This window comes from Pleurodeles waltl, chromosome 12 (genome assembly GCF_031143425.1).
Source record: "Pleurodeles waltl isolate 20211129_DDA chromosome 12, aPleWal1.hap1.20221129, whole genome shotgun sequence".
In the NCBI taxonomy this organism is placed as follows: Eukaryota; Metazoa; Chordata; class Amphibia; order Caudata; family Salamandridae; genus Pleurodeles; species Pleurodeles waltl.
This window is the reverse complement of record NC_090451.1, coordinates 248556913-248578861: the sequence shown is the minus strand read 5'-3', so window position 1 is coordinate 248578861 and position 21949 is coordinate 248556913. Positions and strand designations below refer to the sequence as shown.

Below are 21949 nucleotides of genomic sequence, written 5' to 3'. Positions count from 1 at the left end.
TGATTTCCAGATAGCCATTTTTCCCAATCACTATTTGGTAATCGCTATTATTAACGTATGAAAGTTTTATTTTTAAATTATTGATTCCTAGTGGGTTGCAAAACGATCTACCTCATTGATTTTAATGAAGTAGGTCCAAATCTGCTGCCCACTAGGGATCACAGTGATCTGTCAACACACAAGTCTATACATAAATTTCCTTGCTGGACCTGCATCTCTTTGGTAAGTTGGGTGACAAAAGTACAGAAGGCAAGAATAAAGCATTTCTGGTAAATAAAGACAGACACGGATTTTCCGTTTTGCAGATTTATTCAAGAAATTAAGTACAGAAATGCATCAGCTGGGCCATCAAGGTTAAGTCAATAATAATTATACTTAAAAGAAAATAGTCAGATCCAGCATAGATCCACCTTCAGAGAGTAGGGAAGGGTCTCTTCTCCACATAGAGAAATCTCACTTTTTTATAGGGTTTTAAATAGGGCTTTAGACAAAAGCTTCATCACATGCTCACAGCCAATAGAAATTAAGCAGAATGCAATAGTAGTGAAATACATTCACGTTATTGCCATCACATGCATGGTGGCCTGCTGGAGTCAGTAGACTGCCATGTCTGTTTCTGTTTTTAAATAAAGCAGACTTTTTTTTTTAATGCAGCCAATTTCCCTTAAAGGAAATGGGACTGCTTTTAAAAATACCTTTTTCTCTTTTTGTTTGTTTAACAGAAGGGAGGGATCCAACATTACTATACATTACAGTAGAACATACCTAGCACCATTGACATACTCACCTCCTGCCCCTCATCTAAATCTTTTCATCATACTATTCTTGCAATGCCTAGATGAAGCCTAAGTGACGAAACGTGTCGACTGCTTCACAGATACATGCAATTACATGTATCTGTGAAACAAACATAAGTGGCTCTTTAAAAGATTTGTTTATGAAGTCAGCAATGAAAAACGTCCTTTAAATACTTAAGGGATGTATTTCATCTGGAACTTTATGCTTCGTCTCTCTACAGTGGAAATAGCTCTCTATTGTTACCTACGAGTGACGCAGGACCTTTTCACACCCAATTCCAGAAGCAAGCATGTCAAAGAATAGCTTTATCCTTTGAAATGCACGCTTTACCCCCAAAAGCTTCCAACAGATGTGAATTGTTTTACCTTCCAGTTGTCTGTCATAGTAATAAATGCCATTGTTAAGTTATGTGTTGATTTTTTCAAAAATATGAACAAAACTGTACATTCTTATCTGGCATGCTTTGCAAAATGCTGCTCCAAGTTTAAAGAAGAAGCTTACATTGAATTTGCTTTATCCACTATCATCCTAAATTAGTGCGAGTAACTTGGCACAATGTTCAAATGTCTCAATTAACAAAAGAAGACAAGGTGTAGGATATGAAGTATAACTTTCAAAGGAAAGACTGGACACCGCGTGTAAATTATATCTGTTGCTAGGGTTAAGTGTTCTTATGACTTTAGTTTAGTGATGTAGAAACGGACAATGAAAACACATTGTTGCCCACAGACAGAATGGCTGTGCCAACTAGTGATACAATAACACGGGCTTTCCGTGAAAAAAGTGAAATGTTTAATTGTGAAAGGTGCTCTCCTTAGATATCCAATCTTTATTAAAAAAACGTGTCACACTGTAAAAAAAAAAAAAGAAAAAAAAAAGAAAAAACAGTCAATTTCAACTTGTTTATGAACTCTTCATAGCACCAATAAGTAAGTGTGTGCTCCCTTTATACTTGATACCATTTTATTACAAGTAGGTAAACATATTTCACTTCTATGAACATGGCGAATGGTTCATCACAGAATCCTTTACGTGCTTTCCTCAGTGGTAAATCTTGAGATTTGACCACTATCCCTAAATTGTGAGAAGTGTTAATTTTATGAGAGTTAGTTTTGCTTCTGTGAGAGCCGCTTGACCATTGGGTGGCTGGAGCTTTGTCACAGCAAGCCTAAATTTATTTGGACAGCCGCATTCATCTATGGCCGTAAAACAGCCTGTGAGGAAATGTTGAACTGAGACTGTAAATGTATTGCCAACCAGGTTTTTGCACCGTGTTACAAGACTGCACGAAACGTGCTAGTGACCACTAGTATGTGTCGCACACCTGACATTTATTTTCAAATTGTTTATGCAGTTGGCTGTTTGAATATTACATTTACAAAATGGTGCACTTTAACAAGCGAAATGTATCCTTCATGCAGACGTGTTACTCATTTTGTTTTAGATTTAGCACAGCGAAAGTCTCAGTTCCAACCTGTATGTAACTTAGCATATCCCGATTGTCTTTAAAAGGAGTAATGATGTTGCTTAACATTGAAATCGCCTAACTGAAATTATCAAAACTTCTCTTCATAATGCTTCTTGTTTCCCTGTGGGCTAGAGTCCACTGAATTGATTTTCTGCCATCTACAGGAAGAGAGGTGTGTGTGAGGCACTTAAAGGTGGATCAATATTTTATTTCGAATCGAGTAAAGATTTGTAAAGCATATTGCATTTTTTAAGTGGTACTTGGAGGAGACATTGGTGAAAATGAGAAGATAGAAATGTGCTGCTCTACTGCTCACTGTAGATGCATTTATTTGCTTTTTCATATGTGATCATTAGTGAGGGTATATGTGTATGTGTTCATGCAACTTCAGGCATATGTTTGGTGGGATGAACAATTAGGCTAGAGGAGATTAGGTATTGATAGGTTTCAGGGATAGTGTTTCAAAGAAGGAAATTTAATCTATGACGTGAGGTGTGAGCAATTTGCAGAATTGCATTCACAGAGAGCAGGTAGGCAGTTATGTGGCTTTGGCTCCAATCTGAGAGAGTAGGACATGCAGAAGTTGGGCGGTAAAGTGATGGCCATAGGGTAATTTTTCACATGTTATAAGAATATATTGCAAAGGCTTTTTGAGAAGGATGCCATCTGAGGATATAAAACTGTAAGTAGAAAAAAATATCATTTTAGCTTGTGGAATATCATATTTTACTGTTAATTTGTATAGAGATTGCTTTGATCATGCAGGTCGCTTAAGTGCCTATCCACAAAAATAGCACAATACACTGAGACATGTAAAATTATGTGGTCAAGTACATACCCCACAACAAAAGCTTACATTGAAACTTGTACAAACAATTTACTAATCTGTCTTGCTCTTTATCCTAGTAAGGGGATGTTTGTAAGGTGATAAGGCTCATCTGGTTCTCCATTGATCATTGGAGGGTAGTGCAAAGACTTCTGTTAATAGACAATGAGGGCAATATTTATGTTGGCACTCATCTTTGTGAACAAGATCATACAGATTCTGTGATGGATTACTTTGGGACTTATCCGCTCCTAACCATTGCTCTGCACTCCAAAGGATTCTTAGTGGCTCTAAGCTTAGTAGGTAAGGAATTCTTTCATTTGGTAGCTTGAACTGAGAAGGTAGAGCTACTAAATTTTTTATTCCTGTAAACTGCAATTACTGGATGTGTCAGTTTGGAGTGTAGTTCCACGGTTGGAAGTAATTGGCAATTTGTAATTCAGGGCAATTTTGTCCTTTGTCGTTATCGCTCTGAGTGATGCACAATAGTTTGAAGGAATATCTTGCAATCTGGAGATACTGGAGAGCTCTCAGATCAGGAACAATTTGATTTCTCTGTTTTCATGCAGAAGTAGTCTAGTTGCTGAACTCTTCATTTTCAGTAGCCTTCTCATGATTGAGTGTGGAATGCCATGGTACAGGCATTTAGAATTTGGAGAGGATGAGTAATGTCATTGCGTGTACATTTTGAGCATCTCTGAGATATGAAAAATGTGTTGAAGTGTTTCCATCATACAGAAAGTCAATTAGGATAGCTTGTCTACTTGAGGATTCATGGAAAGTGCTGAGACGAATACAGTTCAGAGTTTTGTACTTAATTAGCTATTATCAGAGGAGGTCCCAGTACATACGGCCTGTGTGTCAGTGTTTAAGCATTTAATTTAAGTAGATTCAGCATCATAAAATCAAAAATCAACCACTGCCTCATAGTCATTGATCTGTTTTTTCCATTTTAACTGAACCTCGAATTGTGAGGTTGTGATTTCCTGAAAGGATGAAAGAGATTGTTTTTCTGATGTAGTATTTTTTGGTTATATAATTAGAGACCGGTTGTTTTTCTTGATTGCAAGATATGAATCCAGTGTGCCTGTTTTGGTTAAGAAACATTTTGCTTGCTTATTGGAGAAGACTTGTGAAGATGGGATGGAGAAATAACTGCTCTTTGGGTAGGAGAATTCTCATAGAAGTTTGTGATGTTCCTTGTTTGGGAATTTGGGACTGTCCATCCTGCCTGAGTACTATTTGCTTTAGTCATTTGTATGTAGATATGTATATTCTGTTGTGTCTGTGTCGCAGGTCAGTTGGTTTTGTGCAAGGTCAATTGAAAATGTGACTGTTCCCTTTTGTTTTTATTAACTCTTCATTCATCCAAAGATTTGTCTTTTTCTTTTTGCCTTGCTTTGAATAAATTTTTGGGTACTGGTATGTCAGAGGCCACGGTCATCCACTGATAGAGTTTCTCTACTATTTTTATTGTTTCAAACTGTGTGTTGTGTGTTAGCTGAGATTCTAACCTCAGCATATTTAGGTTGTTCCATTGTCTGTAAATTGCTGTGTTATGGTGGTATTCCTTTGAAAATTGTATGTGGGATTGTGAGTGTGAAGGTGGTAATGTGATGGTCAGGCTATGTGACTGATAAAATTAGTTGAATAACAATTAGTAAACGATGACATCCAAACATATGACCTGCTGTGTGGGTAGTTCCAAAAGCTGTCTGTAGTACATTGTGTGTAAGCCTAATATATTTGGCATATGTTTTAACCATATTTGGTTTATTGAGTCAAATGTTTAGGCCACAAGCATGTATGAGAGTTTAATTGAAAGGTCTGTTACAGAATCCAAAAAGGCTTCTGGAAAGGCTCGATTGTTGGTGGAGGACTCTTGAGCAAGAGGTTTCTGGGATGATTAGTATGTTTGGTTCTATATCTGTTAATAGATCAAAAATGTTGAATTTATGTTATGTTATTGAGACTTATATAGCGCCAGCTACCCGGAGGCCTCGTAGCGCTGATCAGTTTGAAAAGTTTAGAACATACTGGAGGAATCTCAAACTTCCCTGGGGAGGGGGAACTTAGGAGAATTTAGAATAGCCAGGTTTTAATGGCCTTCCTAAATTCAGTCTCCTGATTCATCATGCAAATATTCGTGGGTAGGGAGTTCCAAAGTCTGGCTCCCTGGTACTTCAGGGATCTTCCTCCCCATGATGTTCTCTTTACTTTGGGTACCACTACCAGGGCTTTAGAGGCTGATCTCAAAACTCTTGTGGGTGTATATAGTGAAATTAATGATTTTAGATAATGAGGATCCTTTTTATATAGAGCTCTGTGGAAGAAGCAAAGAGCCTTAAACTTGATCCTTTTTGCCACTGGAAGCCAGTGCAGTTCAATCAGAGCTTTTTTAGCTGATGTGGTCCTAGGCAGATTAAAGAGCAGACGTGCTGCAGCATTTTGTACCACCTGTAGTTTGTTAACCACATAACCTGGAGATCCCAAAAAGAGGCTGTTTCCATAATCTAATCTGGATAAAATCAGGGCTTGTACGGCCAATCTTTTGGCCAATGGCGGAAGCAGACCAATAATCTTCCTTAGTGGCTTAAGAATCCCAAAACAGGTGGCTGACGTTCTCTTGGCTTGATGTTCCATGGTGAGTTTGGGGTCCAACCAAACTCCCAAGGCTTTAATCTGAGCTTTGGGGGGTGGGGGGGGTAAGTAATCTAAATGTATTACTGGTCCTATATTTTTAGCAGGGTTGGCCAGTTTTCCTAAAAACATAATTTCTGTCTTTTCTTCGTTGAGTTGCAGCCTGCTTTCTGTCATCCAGGCAGCAATCGCTTGGAGACAGGCAGGCAAGGCCGAGTTGTCCGCCTCCTTATTGGGGGAGAAGGAAACCACCAGCTGTGTGTCGTCCGCATATGACACCAGGGATACCCCAAAGGGTTCTAAGACTTCTGCTAGGGGGGACATGTAAATGTTGAACAGAGTGGGACTCAAAGATGAGCCCTGCGGAACTCCGCATAAAAGTTTCAACTGTGCTGAGAAAAAAGAACGATCCAGGACTTGAAAGGTTCTATTTTGTAAGAACGAGCTTAACCATTTAAGCGCCCTTCCTTTAATCCCACTATTTCCCATTCTTTGAATGAATAGATCATGATTGACCGTATCAAATGCGCGCTCAAATCTAGCATTATTATTACAGTTGCCTGACCTTGGTCCATTCGTTTTCTCGCTTCTTCCGTAACCGCAATCATGGCAGATTCAGTGCTGTGTCCCGGTCTAAAGCCCATTTGAGTTATATGCAAAATCTTATGTTCTTCCAGAAAGCGCGATAGTTGTATATTTACGTGCTTATCAATAAGTTTTGCCTTCATGGGAAGGAGCGAGATAGGCCTGTAGTTTTTAAAGACCGCTCCATTTAGATTAGGCTTCTTTAGAAGGGGCTTGACCACTGCATGTTTCCAGGAGTCCGGCACCATCCCACTTTGTAGCGAGCTGTTTAACAGCTCGGTTATTACCGGATTTAGCAGTACTCTTCCCTGCTTAATAATATGGGGAGGTGCGGGATCAAGTGGAGAGCCTGATTTTAATTTACTGAGGAGCCCCAAAGCTCCTTCCTTAGAGATGGGAAGAAAACTCTGTAAAACATTGCCATCTTCCTTCTTCTCCATCGCATGCCCTGTTACTCTTTGAACAGGCATTAATCAGCAAGCAATTTTGGTGAGGTAGCTTTTTTGTGGAAAGAGGGATTTGTTTCCAGCTTGCTATTCGTGTAATCTATTGAGCCCCTGGTTGATGTGTCACTATTGTTGGACAAGATTTATTCTTCATCTGTCTGAGAAGGTGAGGCAGTAGGTAGAGTGGATGGACTGATGGTGGTAGCATTGTGGCTCTCCTTGTACACACTGTCATGCTCAAACAGGCTTATAAAAAATTTGTTGGGGTCTTTGTAGAAAGGTGAGTGAGACCTAGAGTCAAACTAGCATAGGTGTAAGAAATGTTTTTTTGGAATCGAAAGCAGTTGTGTTACCATGGGAATACAACATTTGTGCAAGTTGTGATATTTGCTTTTCTTTTGTGTTTGTTGAAAGTAGCTGTAGTATAATAAGAGATGTTGGAGGAGCATAGATGTCTAGCTTGAATGCTCTGATACAGCTATTTATGAGACTTAACTACAAAGATAGCAGTAATAGCCAAGCAAATCACACACACTGCCAAATCTAGGATTGAAATCAATATAATTTTGTCAAAATAACCACAAACAGGGGCCAAAAGGAAAAGCCCTGCCCTTATCACTATTTTCTCCAGGAAGTTGGAAGAAGCTTGGCTCTAATAGTGGATAGTTTGAGTGTCTACATGAAGTATAACAAATTACAAACCTGGCCCTAATAGTCATGTGGCCTTTGTCCAATGCAAGTCCAAATCCTAGTCTACTTTAGGGGAATGGGAGGACAGGGGGGTGATCACATGACTGTGTGGGCTGCAAACACTACTTGGAAGGTAGAGGGTCAACTCTTCTGATCAACCATGTCTCCCTAGCAACAGACTTACCTCATTACACTTCTAAACTTTTGTCCTCTGACTCAGGTGAACAAAAACAAACTCTTTACTTTCCAATTCATCAGCTAAAACAGTGGTTCCCAACCTGTGGTCTGGGGACCCCTGAATGTAAGCAAAGCCGCCTCAGGTGGTTTGTGACTGCTTAGAAAATGAAATAGTATTAACAGATTATGCCCCAAACTTTCAGTGATGACTCAATGGAGGGTCCCCGGATTCCAATAATGATTTAGGTTTAATCCCCAGGTTCCAGTAATGATAAAGTGGGGATCCACAGAAGTCAAAAGGTTGGAAACCACCGAGCTAAAACATTTCCTTTAGATGCAAACAATGAATGCTGTGTTGACAAAGAAACAACATTACCTTTCCATGCTAAATATCTCTAATCACAGTTGAAAAACTCACATTTTCCCTTTTTCAGTATAAAGAACACACATGAATACACCAGTCAAGAGAGTAAAGCAGTTACTTCAAAAAGAAGGTTCTTGCGCAGTTATCATCTTTGCAAATGTCGTCATTCCTGATATAGGCTACACTCATAATTGGGTCTGGAAACCACAGAATGTTATGTGCTTTGTATAACATAATTAGGGTGTGAGAATTAAGGTTTGTTCCTGCAACATAATCAAAATATCTGGAAAACTTAGCAATTTCGTGAAATTTGTAACAATTTTCACTTTGACAGATTTATGTGAAAATCTTTATTTATGTGACAATGTATGTTGCATATATTCTCATATAAAACTAAAGAATTGTTCTGCCTATAACATACTTCTCAGAAAAGAGTTAGGACCTCTTTGCAAGTTCTGTGCTTATTCGTATGGTGCAAGTGATGGGCGTTAGCAGCCTTATCTAGATTAAAAGATACATTTGGGGGAAAGGGAATTACTATGTAGATCATGGTGGAGATCCTGATTCCCTCCATAGTCCCCTCCTTCTCGCTCCCAGAATTACTTATGTTCCTGGTATTGGTAAATCTGAGGGGAGAAGAGAATAGTAGGCCGTTTGTGTCCGACCGATAATGGGCCCCTTTGCGTTCTTCATCTGCAAAATGAAATTTTACATGAAAACTATTCAAAGAAAAGGTACATTTCCAGTTCAGGTTTATAGTGAAAAGCATGTTTATATTTTTAAACCTAACTAGGTTTGATTAGAGGGAAAATTACCTTGCCATATTGTAGAGATGAGGCACAGGAAAACCTCTCCTGGGTGAAGGCAAAAATAAACAGAGACATTTTACAAGCTTTACAAAAAATTAAAATATAAATGACTTCAAAACATCAATAGTGAATAATTATTTTGCCCAAACTACAATCTATTCATAGGCCATCCTTAATAACGTATGAACTGATAGTGAAAGTCATGAGCCAAACATGAATCTTATTTTCTTATGGAAAGCAGATTAAATGTTGTTTTGTCACTACAGATTTCTCAACTGTTTGACAAATTGCAAGCAGAAGTTGTGGAAAATGGAGAAAACTTTTCTGTGGGGCAGCGTCAGCTTCTCTGCATGGCACGAGCTATACTTCGAAATTCCAAGGTAAGGATATATACAGTGGGATATTAGAGTTTTATTGTCCCTTATGTTTATTTGCCCATATTTATACATCGATATCTGTATCTATATCTAAAGTTATAGCTATAGACATAAAAACAAAAAAAGGCAATTTGACATTATATTTAGATTAAAAATGTCTGTTAAAAACACAACTTTAAGCTAAAAACACTGAAATTCTTTAGTTATAATTAACTGAAGTAACTATAACTTGTGAACATGTCATAAACAATGATGTAATTAATGATGTAATTTGAGTTGTCATCAGTGATATTACCAATGATACCATACAACATGTTACTAGTGATGTCACATGAGGTCATAAGCAGTGCATGACAACTGTGCAAGTTATAGTTACGTCAGTTAACTATAACTAGTGATTTTCTGTGTTTTTTTAGTTTAAAATTATATTTTTTCTAGATGTTTTCATCTAACTATAATGTCATTTTACCCGTTAGGTTTTTTTCCGGGAGTTTTTATTAAATGTAAAGTAAGGTATTGCCATGCCTACTTGTGATGTCACTAACCTTTGCTTAGGTTCTGTGAATATATGAAATTCACAAAAAAAAACAAAGGTTACACGGAAATTATAGTTAGGTACTGAATTTACTTGCACAAAACCATAGAAATACAGCAGTTTTAGTCACCTGCCGTACCTATAACTGACACCCCCACAATGCACTGCTTATGACCGCACATATTACATCACTCATGAAATATTCAGTGACATTACTGATGACATCACTGATGACATCTCAAATGATATCACTGAGGGCATCATCCACCTAAAGACTATCACACCCCACTCACACATCCCTGCGGCCAATACTTTATAAACACTCGAACCCACGCCATGCACTGCCTTTGGTCATGTGCAATGGGGGTTGCCTGTAGGGCATGCCAGAAGCCATGTCCTGCAGCCTATCCTACAGCAGTTATGGAGTACTTCTTTCTTTATTGGAAATGTGATGATAATGCTGTGCATCAAGAAAGTGTCTGCAAAACCTGTGAGAAGGAGGAAAAGGCAGGCTGCCGAGATGCACAAAAGGGGACTGACAGTGACGAGAAAGAAGTGAAAAAGGAGGGAAAAGCATACAGAGGGCACACACCAAATGGGGGTGAGAGGAAGAATAAAGCAGTGAATAATGAAAGGCAATCAAAAGGCAGTCCAAAATGGAGCAGAAAGCAAGAAGAAAACCGTGAAAATGAGGGAAAATCAAGGACCAGGCACACAAAAAAACAGGGTTGAGAGGAAGGGGAAAGCAGTGAAAAGGAGGAAAAGGCATGTATAAAACAGAACGGAAAGTGATGAGAAAGCAGTGAGGAGGAGGGAAAGGCAAGGTCTTGTGAATTTACTAAGTGAGTGACTGGGTGTGGGAGTGACTGTTGGGCTAGTGACTGGGGTGGAAATGTCTGTATGAGAGAGTGACTAGGAGTATTTGCAAAACTTTAAGGCATAGAAAGTGTACAGGGAAGACATAGCAAAAACATGTTCTTGACACTGTTGATTACGAGTTCCCCAGCTACCTGATGGCCTTTCTGAATACTGGGTTGTTTTGTATCAAACAACTCAGAATAACAAACCCACATTGATGCTGGTGGTGGATTTATTATAACATGTTCCCAGAGGACACCTTAGAAGTGCCCCTTGCAAAACCTAACATCCTTGGCATGGTTCCTGATTGGTTTTTACCAGCCTCTCACCACCAGATACAAATTTGGACTCCTGGGACGAGAGCCTCTGCTCTCAGGAGCCAGAACATAAAGCCTTTCCTGGGTGGAGGTGTTACACCTCCTCCCTTAGGCAGGGACCCAGGCCCAGCGGTCAGTTTCAAAGGCTTTATCACCTTTTGAAATCAGACCTCTGACTCTTCTGCTAGCAGCAGATGGCCGCCCAATGGTTTTCTCCCACTTTAAGCAGGAAAACCGGCAGGAACACTTGAGTCAGATTAGGAGGAGTAGCCACCCCCAGCCTGCACCACCCCTCAGGTGTGGCAGGCAAGGTGACCACTCCATTTCATTTCCTCCCTCTTGGATGGTAGGAAAATAGCCAATTAGGGTTAGGGATGTGACCCCTCCCCACAGGAAGTGGCAGCATAGTGAGTGTAGCCACCCTAAGGTAGGTGGCCCATTGGACACTACCAAATACTCCCCCTAATGCCCACTAAATGCAGTATTTAGTGGGCATCCCCCTAGACCTGCAGATCAGATTTGATGGACACAAGAAGACCAGCAACTAAGAAGACCTAAGGCTTGAGAACCGAACTCCTGCTGCAACAGAAAAAAGGCACCAAACCGTGCCTGCTGCACCCAGGGCTCAACAATCAGCACTGAGGGGTTGACTGGACATCGGACAGACTTTAAGAAACCAGAGGCCCCCTTGCCTTCTCAAAATCACCAAGAACCTGCCTCTGAGTGAAGGCATCACTCACTCACCCTGCAGGAAAGACATCAGTCAGTCAGTCAGTCAGTTCACTGACTGGCCTCTGACCAATGTACCAGACCCAGCAGCCTGACCAAATTTCACCTGACAGACCCAGAGGACACTCCCTGCCAGTATGCCAAGTTTCATGGCACTGCAACCTCCAGTGGCTGAGATGTGCCATAGCTGGGGGTACTGGGTCCCCAACGTTGGACACTCAAAACATAAGTCCACTCCAGTCTCTCTGAGGACCAGAAGCAAGAACCAGTTGAGGGACTTCCGAACACCCAAGAAACACCCGCCCTGCTGACCTGCAATCTGCCCTCAAAGTGATCTGCATCTGGCTACAAAGACTCCTTGATGCTGACCTATCTGTACTGCACCGAGCCTTTCTGGGCCCTGCATCGGAAAAACAGCTGTGCGATAGGGGCCCCTAATCCTTTGCAACCTTTACACTTCAAGGGGAACCCACTGGACTTACCTTTAATTCCACCTGTGCAGTGCGTTTCCACGTGGTCCCCTTCTTTGTTCTGGACCAGCTCTAAGACTTCCAGCCCTGCTCCCATTTGAACCAGGAATGGCCCGAAAATCTCCAGCTGGCCCACAGGACATGTCAGTGACATCGACCTAAAAACAGAAGGTGACACTTGTGAGAGCACTGCCTGATTTTATATTCATTTTTAAAAAAGAATCCCATTGATTCCGATGGTGGGTAATAATGCACAAAAAAACTATTTTTGCTATACTTTAAAAAATCATAACTTAAAAAGTACTTACCCAATTTTGATGATTTTGGTCTTAGAAATTTAAAAAAAAAACTGACATTTTTGTAAATTGGTCTTGAGTTATTCTTTTGAGTGTGTGTCCACATTTATTGGTACTGCGAGTACAACAAACGCTTAGCACATCTCCAAGATAAGCCTAACTGCTCGCTCTCACTACCACAAAAGCTGAGCATTAGGTTGTCTGCTTTTTACCTCTGGATACCAAAGTGTGATTGCTTGCACTCTTTGCACAGTGCACGTCTTTTTCATACACTATATAGAGAGCCAGCCTCCTGCACTCTTGGATTAGTGATTGGGAGTGTGAGTGGCTATATGAGTGAGTGACTGGTAGTGTAACTGGCTGTATGAGTGAGTGACTAGCTGTGTGAATAGCTGTATGACTGAATGAGTGGGGTCAAGAGCTTCTCTATTTATGACCGACGTCGCATAAGCTGCTCTATGAGTGATTGACAGAGTGTGAGTGACTGGGTGTGTAAGTGGCTGAATGGGGGAATGAGTGGGAGTGTGTGTGGCTCTATGTGTGAGTGACTGGGTGTGTGAGTGTCTGGGTGGATGAGTTATCAAGAGTATGAGTGACCGACTGGGGTATGAGCAGCTATATGGGTGAATGATTGAGTTAGTGAGTGACTTGCTGCATAAGTGACTGAGGGTGAGAGTGGCTGTATGGGAGGCTGACTGGATGCGTGACTGCCTGTGTGAGTATGTGACTGGAAGTATGAGTAGGTGTATGAGTAACTGGGAGTATGAGTAGGTGTATGGGTGACTGAGTAGAAGTGTATGTGGCTGTATGAGTGGGTGGGCTTGTGAGTGGGTATATTGGTGAGTAAGTGGAAGTATGAGCTGGTGTATGAGTGAAATAGTGGGTGTGTGAGTGCCAATATGAGTGAGTGACTGGGTATGTGAGTTGCTGCAGGAGTGAGTGTCTGGGAGTGTGAGTGTCAGTATGGGTTTGTGACTGTATGAGTGCATATGTTAGTGACCAACTGGGGGTTTAAGTGTCTGTATGACTGAGTGACTGTGTGAGTGACTGACTGGGGATGTGTGTGTCTGTACGGGTAAGTGACTGGGAGCGTGAGAGCCTGTATGACTGATCAAATGGCATGAGCAGCTGTATGGCTGAGTAACCAGGAGTGTGAATGGATGTATGGGTGAGTGAGCGGGTGTATGAGTACCTCTATGTGTGACTGAATGTTTTAATGTCTCAGAGTCAGTGAGTGGGTCAATAGCTGTATGAGTGAGTGACTGAGGGTGTGAGTGGTGTGTGGGTCAGTGAGTGGGTGTGTGGGTGTGTGGGTGAGTGATTGGATGTGTACGTGACAGAGTATGAGTGGTCGTATGGATCAGTGGCTGTGTGAGTAGTTGTATCGATGAGTGATGAAGTGGAGCTGGCATATGAGTGAAATAGTGGGTATGAGTTTCTAAATGAGTGAGTGACTCAGTGTGTAAGTGTCTGCATGGGTGCATGACTGGGTATGTGAGGTGCTGCAGGAGTGAGTGACTGGGTGTATGAGTGGCTGTATGGGTAAGTGACTGGGTGTAATAGCGCCTGCATGAGTGGTTGACTGGGGTGATGAGTGTCTGTATAAGTGAGCGATTAGGTATTTGACTGCCTCTAGGGGTGAGTGTCTGGGTGTGTGAGTCAATATATTGAGTGAGTGACCGGGAGTATGAGTTGCTGTATATGTGATTAACTGGCTGTGTGAGTGGCTGTATGAGTGAACAAATATATGTGCAAACTGGTGTATTAGTGAAATAGTGGGTGAGTGCCTCTGTGAGTGACTGACTGGGGATGTACACAGATGTATGAGTGGGTGACTGAGTGTGAGTATGTTTATGGGTGGGTGAGTACAAGTGTAAGTGTGGGTGTCTGTATAAGTGAGTAGAGGCATGAACTATAATGTGAGAGATACTGGGTGTGTGAGTGACAGTATGGTTGAGTGAGTGGTTGTGTGAGAGGCTGTATGAGTGAGTGACTGTATCAGTGGGTATGAGAGGGTGCTAGTGTATTATCGTAGGTGTATAGCTCAGTAAGTAAGTTTTTACTTGACTGTTTAGAGGAGTGTTAGAATGTTTTTGTAGCTGTACGTGTAAGTGATTTGGTGTATCAGTAGTTACATAGTAGAGTGACTCAGTGTGCTACATATTGTATGCATAACTGGTATGAGTGATAATTAGTTGCCACATCCTTTTCAACATAAATATTTGGAGGACCACCTTTAGAAAAGTGACAGAAAATTGCACAGGAGATTTTAAGCATGTCCTACAAAGAACAGTAATAAGTTGAAAACTATGTGAAGTATTCTTTATATGAGAGGACCCTCTTCAGGACTACCTCAAGGAATGCATATGTTGCAGTTCAAGTATGCTGACACATCTGAAGAGATAACCCTTCAACCCTGTAGAAGTAGAAAAAGAATATAAATATAAATTAGTGTTACATTAATAGCGCACATTGACTATGCTGTAACCGTATATCAATATAAAACATTTTGTTTTCCCTTGTTTTCTGTTCTCAGCTTTTATACTTATGCAACTGAAATGTTGCTTCATATAGTATAAAGGTTCTTCAATGGACAGTGGGTAAAAACAATTGCATGGATCAATCTGCCCTACTTCGTTGTAACATTAATATAAGGTATTTTCAGTTTTTCGTAGAGACAATATAGATACATCTGATCTACAATTTGAGCATGTCATATTTTGGTTTGTGTTTTAATCAGTCTCTCAAAAGGGACAGTTTTGAAATCCAGTAGTGTCAAGTACAGAAATTGCTCAGAATTTATTTGAGTACAGGATATACAAACACACATTCACATTACACAACATGAACTCACACCTCCATACATGCACACATGCATTCAACACCCAACACACACCCGCATCCATGTACACACAAACATTCACACACACCCCCACACACACACAGACACACACACAACACCCCCCACCCCTGTCAGGAACCCGACTTACCTGTTTTCAGGGGGTCATCCAGCAAGAGACGGGATGGGGCACTGCTGCCACCAGCAGCGTCCGCCAGCAGAACACCGCCAGGCCGTATTATGGGTCATAATACGTCTGGCGGCGTTCTACTGCTGTGGCGCTGCTGGTGGCAGCAGCGGCACCTTACAGCGATCTGCCGGCATGGTCACTGACATATTTCTGCCCTTCTTCTGGCAGAAATCTGGCTGTAGTCATAATTCGGCGGACGGCTGGTAGCCGCAGTGATGTTTTTTTGGCGGGCGTCGCCGTGACGGTAGGCGGTCATTACCGCCATTGGTATAATGCGGGCCTATATGTTATCTGCTTTCTGTTGAATTCTATTTGTAGCATGTGGTAAATAAAAGCGTACATTGAGAACAACATTTCCATAGCAGTTGACACCTGAACTATTTTCCAACTGGTAACGTAGAGTATCTCCCTTATATTTTACTTTTTTGTTTTTAGCACTTTCTAGTTTACCCTTCTCTTTCTTGTTTTCCTGAACATCCGTCAACTATTTTATAAGCTTCTACCTTGGACAGATCATCTGTTTCCCATATATAGGATATTCACCTAAGTGAAAAGCATATAAACTTCTTAACCAATTATACTCTCTAACGAACACATCTTACATGAGTACTAATTTTGTTTTCATCACATTCAATCAAAAACAAACTGGACAATGTTCTAACACGCAATAATGCTACACATGTCATACCTTCTTTAAATAGTGTACTTCCTATAATAATAAAAGCTTAGTCTACACTTAAACCTTGTGACTTATAGATAGTTACAGCTTATGCTAGAGACACTGAGAACTGTTATCACTGGACATATAAGTACTTTCCAAGCACAAAATGTACAATACAATGGCCAATGTGCTTCATACCATCAGTCTGATAAAATTTTACAGCCAAATATTCAGCTTCCCCTCTACTTGTGAAATTAATGAATGCAATAGTTTTATTAATTGCATCATTTATTTATTCTTCCTCAACATTTAAATTATGCCGCAAAATCACATTACAGTCTTTGCGCACACACGTAAACACTTTTCTAATCCTGCATTCTTGGAAACAGACTTATCCAAAGAATACAATTTTCTTGTAGTTCTTAGATTGAGCATAGCTGTGCGCAAGCACTGCTTTTCCAACGTCTTGGTATCTATGTGGGCTTTTAACCATGTCCACCTCACACCCTTTACTTTCACTCGTCTGTAGGCTAGTCTTTCAAAAATCCTTTTTTATCATTGGTAAATACTTTTTGTATGTCCCTCCTTGAGGCGGTTTTGTTACTGTCTTGGACACTAACCCTGTTACATGGAAAATTGCACATTTTCCACTATGTTTGACTGCGGTTAATTTCTTTTTCCTTCTGTGTGTCTCTTTTGCACTCATGCTCATGGCGGCTGTGGCGCTTTGATTCGGCTCGCTTATGTCAACTGTTTTACTTTTCATTTTCAATTTATACGGCAAGAAAAGTCCAGTTAGGAATTTACAATGCTAATAGCTCTAACTTGAGCAAGCAAGAGGCCCAATGCATTGCAAATGCTTGTTCTGTTAGCATAGTGTGACTCCCTGATGTTGAATTCTATTGATAGCTGTAATTTCCAAAATGTGTTCTTTCTCCAGTTTCAATAATTGTTAGTTGAAGTTGAAACACTCTTGAAGTGTAGGCATTAAACAGAGTACAGACTTGTCTTTTTGAATTATATTGAACATTAGTTGTGCTGCTGTGCTGTTTGATGAAAATAATTTCTTGATATGCTGCCTTTCCAAAGCATGTTTTGCATCCTTTGTCAAAATTCCACCTCTAATATCCTTCAGAATTTTCCCATATTCTATATCAGATGCTTGACACATATTCTTCCCTAGTTCCTTGCATTCAATATTTGTCCAAATATTTCCATTGCCAATACTTCCCAAAGAATGTCTTGTTTCATTATGGAAAAGTGTCTTGAAAACAGGTTGTCCTTTCATAGGGTTGCACTAAGTCACCAAAGACCATAAAATGCATTCTTCCCAAGAGTACTTCATACTCTGTTTTTAAATTCTGCTGCATTTTTAAGTGTATGAAGGAAAGCATTCAGTTTGATAACGTGTTCACCTCATCAGTGATTAAAAACTTCAGTTTTTTCAATACTCTTGGCACCTCATGACAAGTGTCACCATACAATGTCTGGTATTCCAGTTTATTATCATGTTCAATAGGAAGCATAAGTAGCCGGTGTATAGTAATCCCATTAATGTTGTGGGCAGCTAAACCCGTTGGTGGTGTTACTACACATGATAAATTGGATTCTGTAGTCTTTTAGAGATGAGTGGTGAGAACTTTAACTAGAAAGCTTTTCCCTCTCCCAGATTGTCTGCTGATGTGTAGTAGGAGTGGTTTAAAAGAAAAGCATCCCCATTCTTTCTTTTTATTTAGAAATCTGTGCTCTATTTTAGCCTGTACTTCAACATAAGTTTCATTCTGTTCATCGTTCAGTTGTTTTTACTAATGGTTCGAAGTCAACTATTTTTTCTCTTGCGTGTTGCATTGCAAATTTCACCTCATTCATGGCTATGTAGCTTCATTTTGAATAACTGGTTCTCCAAGAGGACCTTGACTTAGTGGTCCAGAACTTTGGCTGCTTTGGGAACACTCCTTAGCTTTCTCAGCAGCAATGGTTTCTTCTTCTTCAATCTCATCTATCAATATTTGCAAGTAGTTTGGAAAGACTGAACACTGAATGCTGTCTTTCATAGCGCTGAAAGAATCTTCATAGCAGTCATAGTCTCCAAGTAATTCTGATTCAGCACGCAAAGGTTTGAACAGTTGTAGAAGTGACAAGTAGAAAAGCTCTCTTTTATCTGCAGTTTTGCAACTAAGGGCCTGATTTAGAGATTGGCAGACTGGTTACTCCATCACAAACATGACAGATATCCCATCATCTGTATTACAATCGCCATAGGCTATTATGGTAATGTAATACGGCAGACAGGATATCCGTCATGTTTGTGACAGAGTAACCTCCTCTGCCAAACTCTAAATCAGGCCTTACATTTCCTGTGGTTAAATTATATTTCCTTGGATGTGTCTGACCAAATAACTGTTACATCCAAGTATCACAATTTTTCCTTATTTTATGTTTTTAGCTAAATTGCTTCTATATCTGAAGTATTGAAATACTTCGTAAAGGCACATGTTTTCCAGATATGGGTGCCTTCTGGTGTAGTATGTGTCCATCATATCAGATTTTACAATGTCTCTACTTTCCAGGTCAAACTCTGCTAGATACAGAATTTCCAGGGAAATATTTTAACACTCTATTTCACATGTTTGCAAGTCTTACACCTACCCAAACAACTCGCCTTGGCTTAGAGAACAAACTAGCCAAGCTCAACCTGTTTGTGCACTCAGAGGATCGAAATACTCTGTGGGAAAGCATTTACAACCTGAAACTGCACAATTTCTGAATAAGACTCTTTTCTGCAGAAAACACCTCCCACAGCTCCTTCATTTCTGTTTTCTCAGATTTTGTGATATATGAAGTAACCTATCGAGCTACAGCAATGGACTTATCTGCAACAAACTGTTTGTCCAAGTTTATATTCCACATCTTTATAATGACTAGATTATCAGGTCTTTCTTCTTTCCGTGTTATGCATATTTTTGGGTGGCTTTTGTGTCAGTGTATGCCTGACTGCAGATAGAAAGCTGTTTACTCTTCCTTGTGAAATGATGGGTCAAGGGAATTCAAAATGACATCTTGTATAAAATGTACCTTTGCATCTCTACTTTCAGCAATAATACTTTCCACATTTATGAGTTTGGAAGCACAGAACCTGTTGTCTCAAACCTCTTTCATCCCTATGTTTTGGAATGGTGCATGTCACACACTGTTCTATGAAAGACAGGACAGACTCATCACTGTTACAAATTTCAGTACATCTTTTATCCATAACAGCATGTGACTATGAGGAGCACCTCATACTTGGTACTCTTTACACCAAAAGAAATCAGTTACTTCACTAAGAGGAGGATTTTTTGCAGATGAAAGATCTCATAACTTGAAATCAGTAGTTAAATATCTGCAAACATTAGCTTGATCAAAGCAACAAATTTCCCCTGCTGTCTTCAGTTTTATGTCCTTAATGTTAGAGTTTGCTTCTCTCAAAAATTCAAGCAGTTCATCCCATGCATACTCAGTGCAACTGAGTTTCAGGGACCAAGTAGGTGCACCTAGGTTTCTCAACATGCATTTCAGCTTTCCGTAACAATGATACTAATACTCATTGGTGCCACGTTGACACACCATCAGATTAATCAAGCTTTACTCCAACTTTTCATACTTTTCAAGAATTTTTTCAACAAACTCCTTTGCAGACAGATTATGCAGCTTTACTCCTGTCTTTAGAATATTGTTTGCTGCTTAAGATATTCCTGACAGGTCACTGTCAAAGAGAAAATGAAATATGTATGAAATACACATGCAAAATCTAGGATCTTGTGAATATAATCTTGTTGACTGGTATTCAGCTGCTGGTATCTTTATAGGGCTGTCATCATAGCATCCACCTTCATCAGTGGGAAACAGCTGTGGAAAACAGCGAGCCTCTAAACATTTCTACCAAACACTTGTGGGAGCACCTTCTGCTTGCTTCATTCGCAAAAGATCAATAGCATCACCAATAACTTTTTTAGAATGCAGAGGATGGATGCTGCGGTGTTCATACATTTCTTCTGATCTCAGTCGATTCACCTTTTCAATCTGATCACTTGACGTTAGTGTTTTATCATCTATATGTGTTATATCTTGAACAGTATCACTATTTTCATAATACATGTTATTTTGTACCAGGTACAAAATAGTTTTTTTACTTTCTTAGCATCCACTAACTCTTGCCATATTTTCTTGTTCTTTGTAGAGCAACCATTTACTAAAATAATAACTGCTTCTTCAAAATCTTTCTGTATCCCCTATAGTTTCAATATTCGTTTTTAAATCTAATAGCAAGTACACAACTCTACCTTTAAGACCTTTCTGTAGCTCTGTTGGAGGGAATTTCACGGTTTTTGGTTCAATGTGAACTACAGTTTAGAAAGGATGTACACATTGTATCAGAATTAATTCATAACCATTTAGAGCTTAAAGTTCTTCAGTTATTAAAACTAATTCTAAGTTGTTAAATACTGCTCTAAGCTGGCATGTTATTATCCTCTAACTTATAGCAGTACTTACATATAATTTGCTGTGTAGACAAATCAAACCTTTACTCTACAAATAAGTAAGCAACAAATTCTTGCAATTTTCTCTGTTTTCTTCAGTTTCTGTATGCACAACATCATTACGAGTAGACTTTTGTAGTGAGTGCGTCAACAACATATACAAACACAGTTTGGTTTCTTTGAAGAAACTTTGTTGAACTTCCTAATCTCGTCTGCAAAGTTAGCAACAGTAATACCTGTATCCTGTTCCTCTACACCTGCACATACCAAATCCTAATTTTCTCTACACCGTTGTCCACGACCAAAAAAAACACAATTTAACATCTTCACAAACTCTTTCCACCTCTGCTACTGTACCATGCAGAATAGATCTATTCATTTCTCCTAAACATAGCACAGGAGTTTTGACATAGTAAATCCTCCTAACTAAAGTTTGCATTTTAGAGTGTTGTACAGTTAACATTCTAAAATAATGAAAGGTGCTTTGGCACACTTTCTTCGATATACACGCTAGTAAATGTCCCTGTAAATGTGTATACTTTCTTACTTTGCATGGATCTAAGTCTTGCAACATACCTATTTTCTGTTTTAAACTTCTGCATGGAAGCATACATAGGACATTTCTCAATATATCATTAGATTCCTGCTGAACACTACAAATAGTGCTACAGTTTTGTTTGTATACAGGGGCCTGTCTGCCCCTTCCCAGTGCCTCTTCAGCTATCATTTCCTTTACATTTCTGGGTACCATCTCCTCTTTTGAAATAAGAGTACCATCCTTCATCTCATAACATCATCCAGGTTCTTCAACTGCATGTACTAATGTGTTCTCTTGGAAGTAGTTCTCTTCATTGAAGAAAGGCTTAGTACTGGAAGTATGTTTCTATTCGCCACTGAAAATTGTGAAAAAGATAGTTCTATTGACTACTTATTTCTTTTGCCTCCTTTTCCTCATAGACAACACTATTTTATTCAATGTCTTCATTCTGGTTAGAGTATCAAAATAAATAGGTTTCTCTTAAGAGCAAAGGCCTTATCAACTACAGCCTCAATATGTTCTTTTCTTCTGTCTGCTTCTCTTCTTCTTTTATACTTCTCTTCTTCTTTTATACTTCTTCATAGTTCTTATGAGATTCTGAATTACTCTACTGCAGAATATTCTAACTCTGGTTTTCTTAAACTACTTCTCTCTTCTGATTAAACTCTCTGCTTCATTGTATGATTTTGTTTACTTTTCATTTCATGTAGTTTTTCTCCTTTCTTAGTCAGTTTCAAACTTTTTTTTCTATTTACTTGGTTTTGCTCACTTTACAGTTTTCCAAAAACTATTTTAAGAAAGGTCTTTGTTTTTGTC

The 21949-nt window shown here is 39.6% G+C and overlaps 1 protein-coding gene across 1 annotated transcript in view; it reads left to right on the top strand.

The window, feature by feature from the left end:
- Positions 1–21949, top strand: part of LOC138268264 (ATP-binding cassette sub-family C member 12-like) — a 1444059-nt gene that overhangs the window by 1381998 nt on the left and 40112 nt on the right. Inside the window, exon 29 of the mRNA XM_069217748.1 lies at positions 9070–9183. Within this exon, the coding sequence (XP_069073849.1) occupies positions 9070–9183 (114 nt within the window). The remainder of the gene's footprint in view (positions 1–9069; positions 9184–21949) is intronic.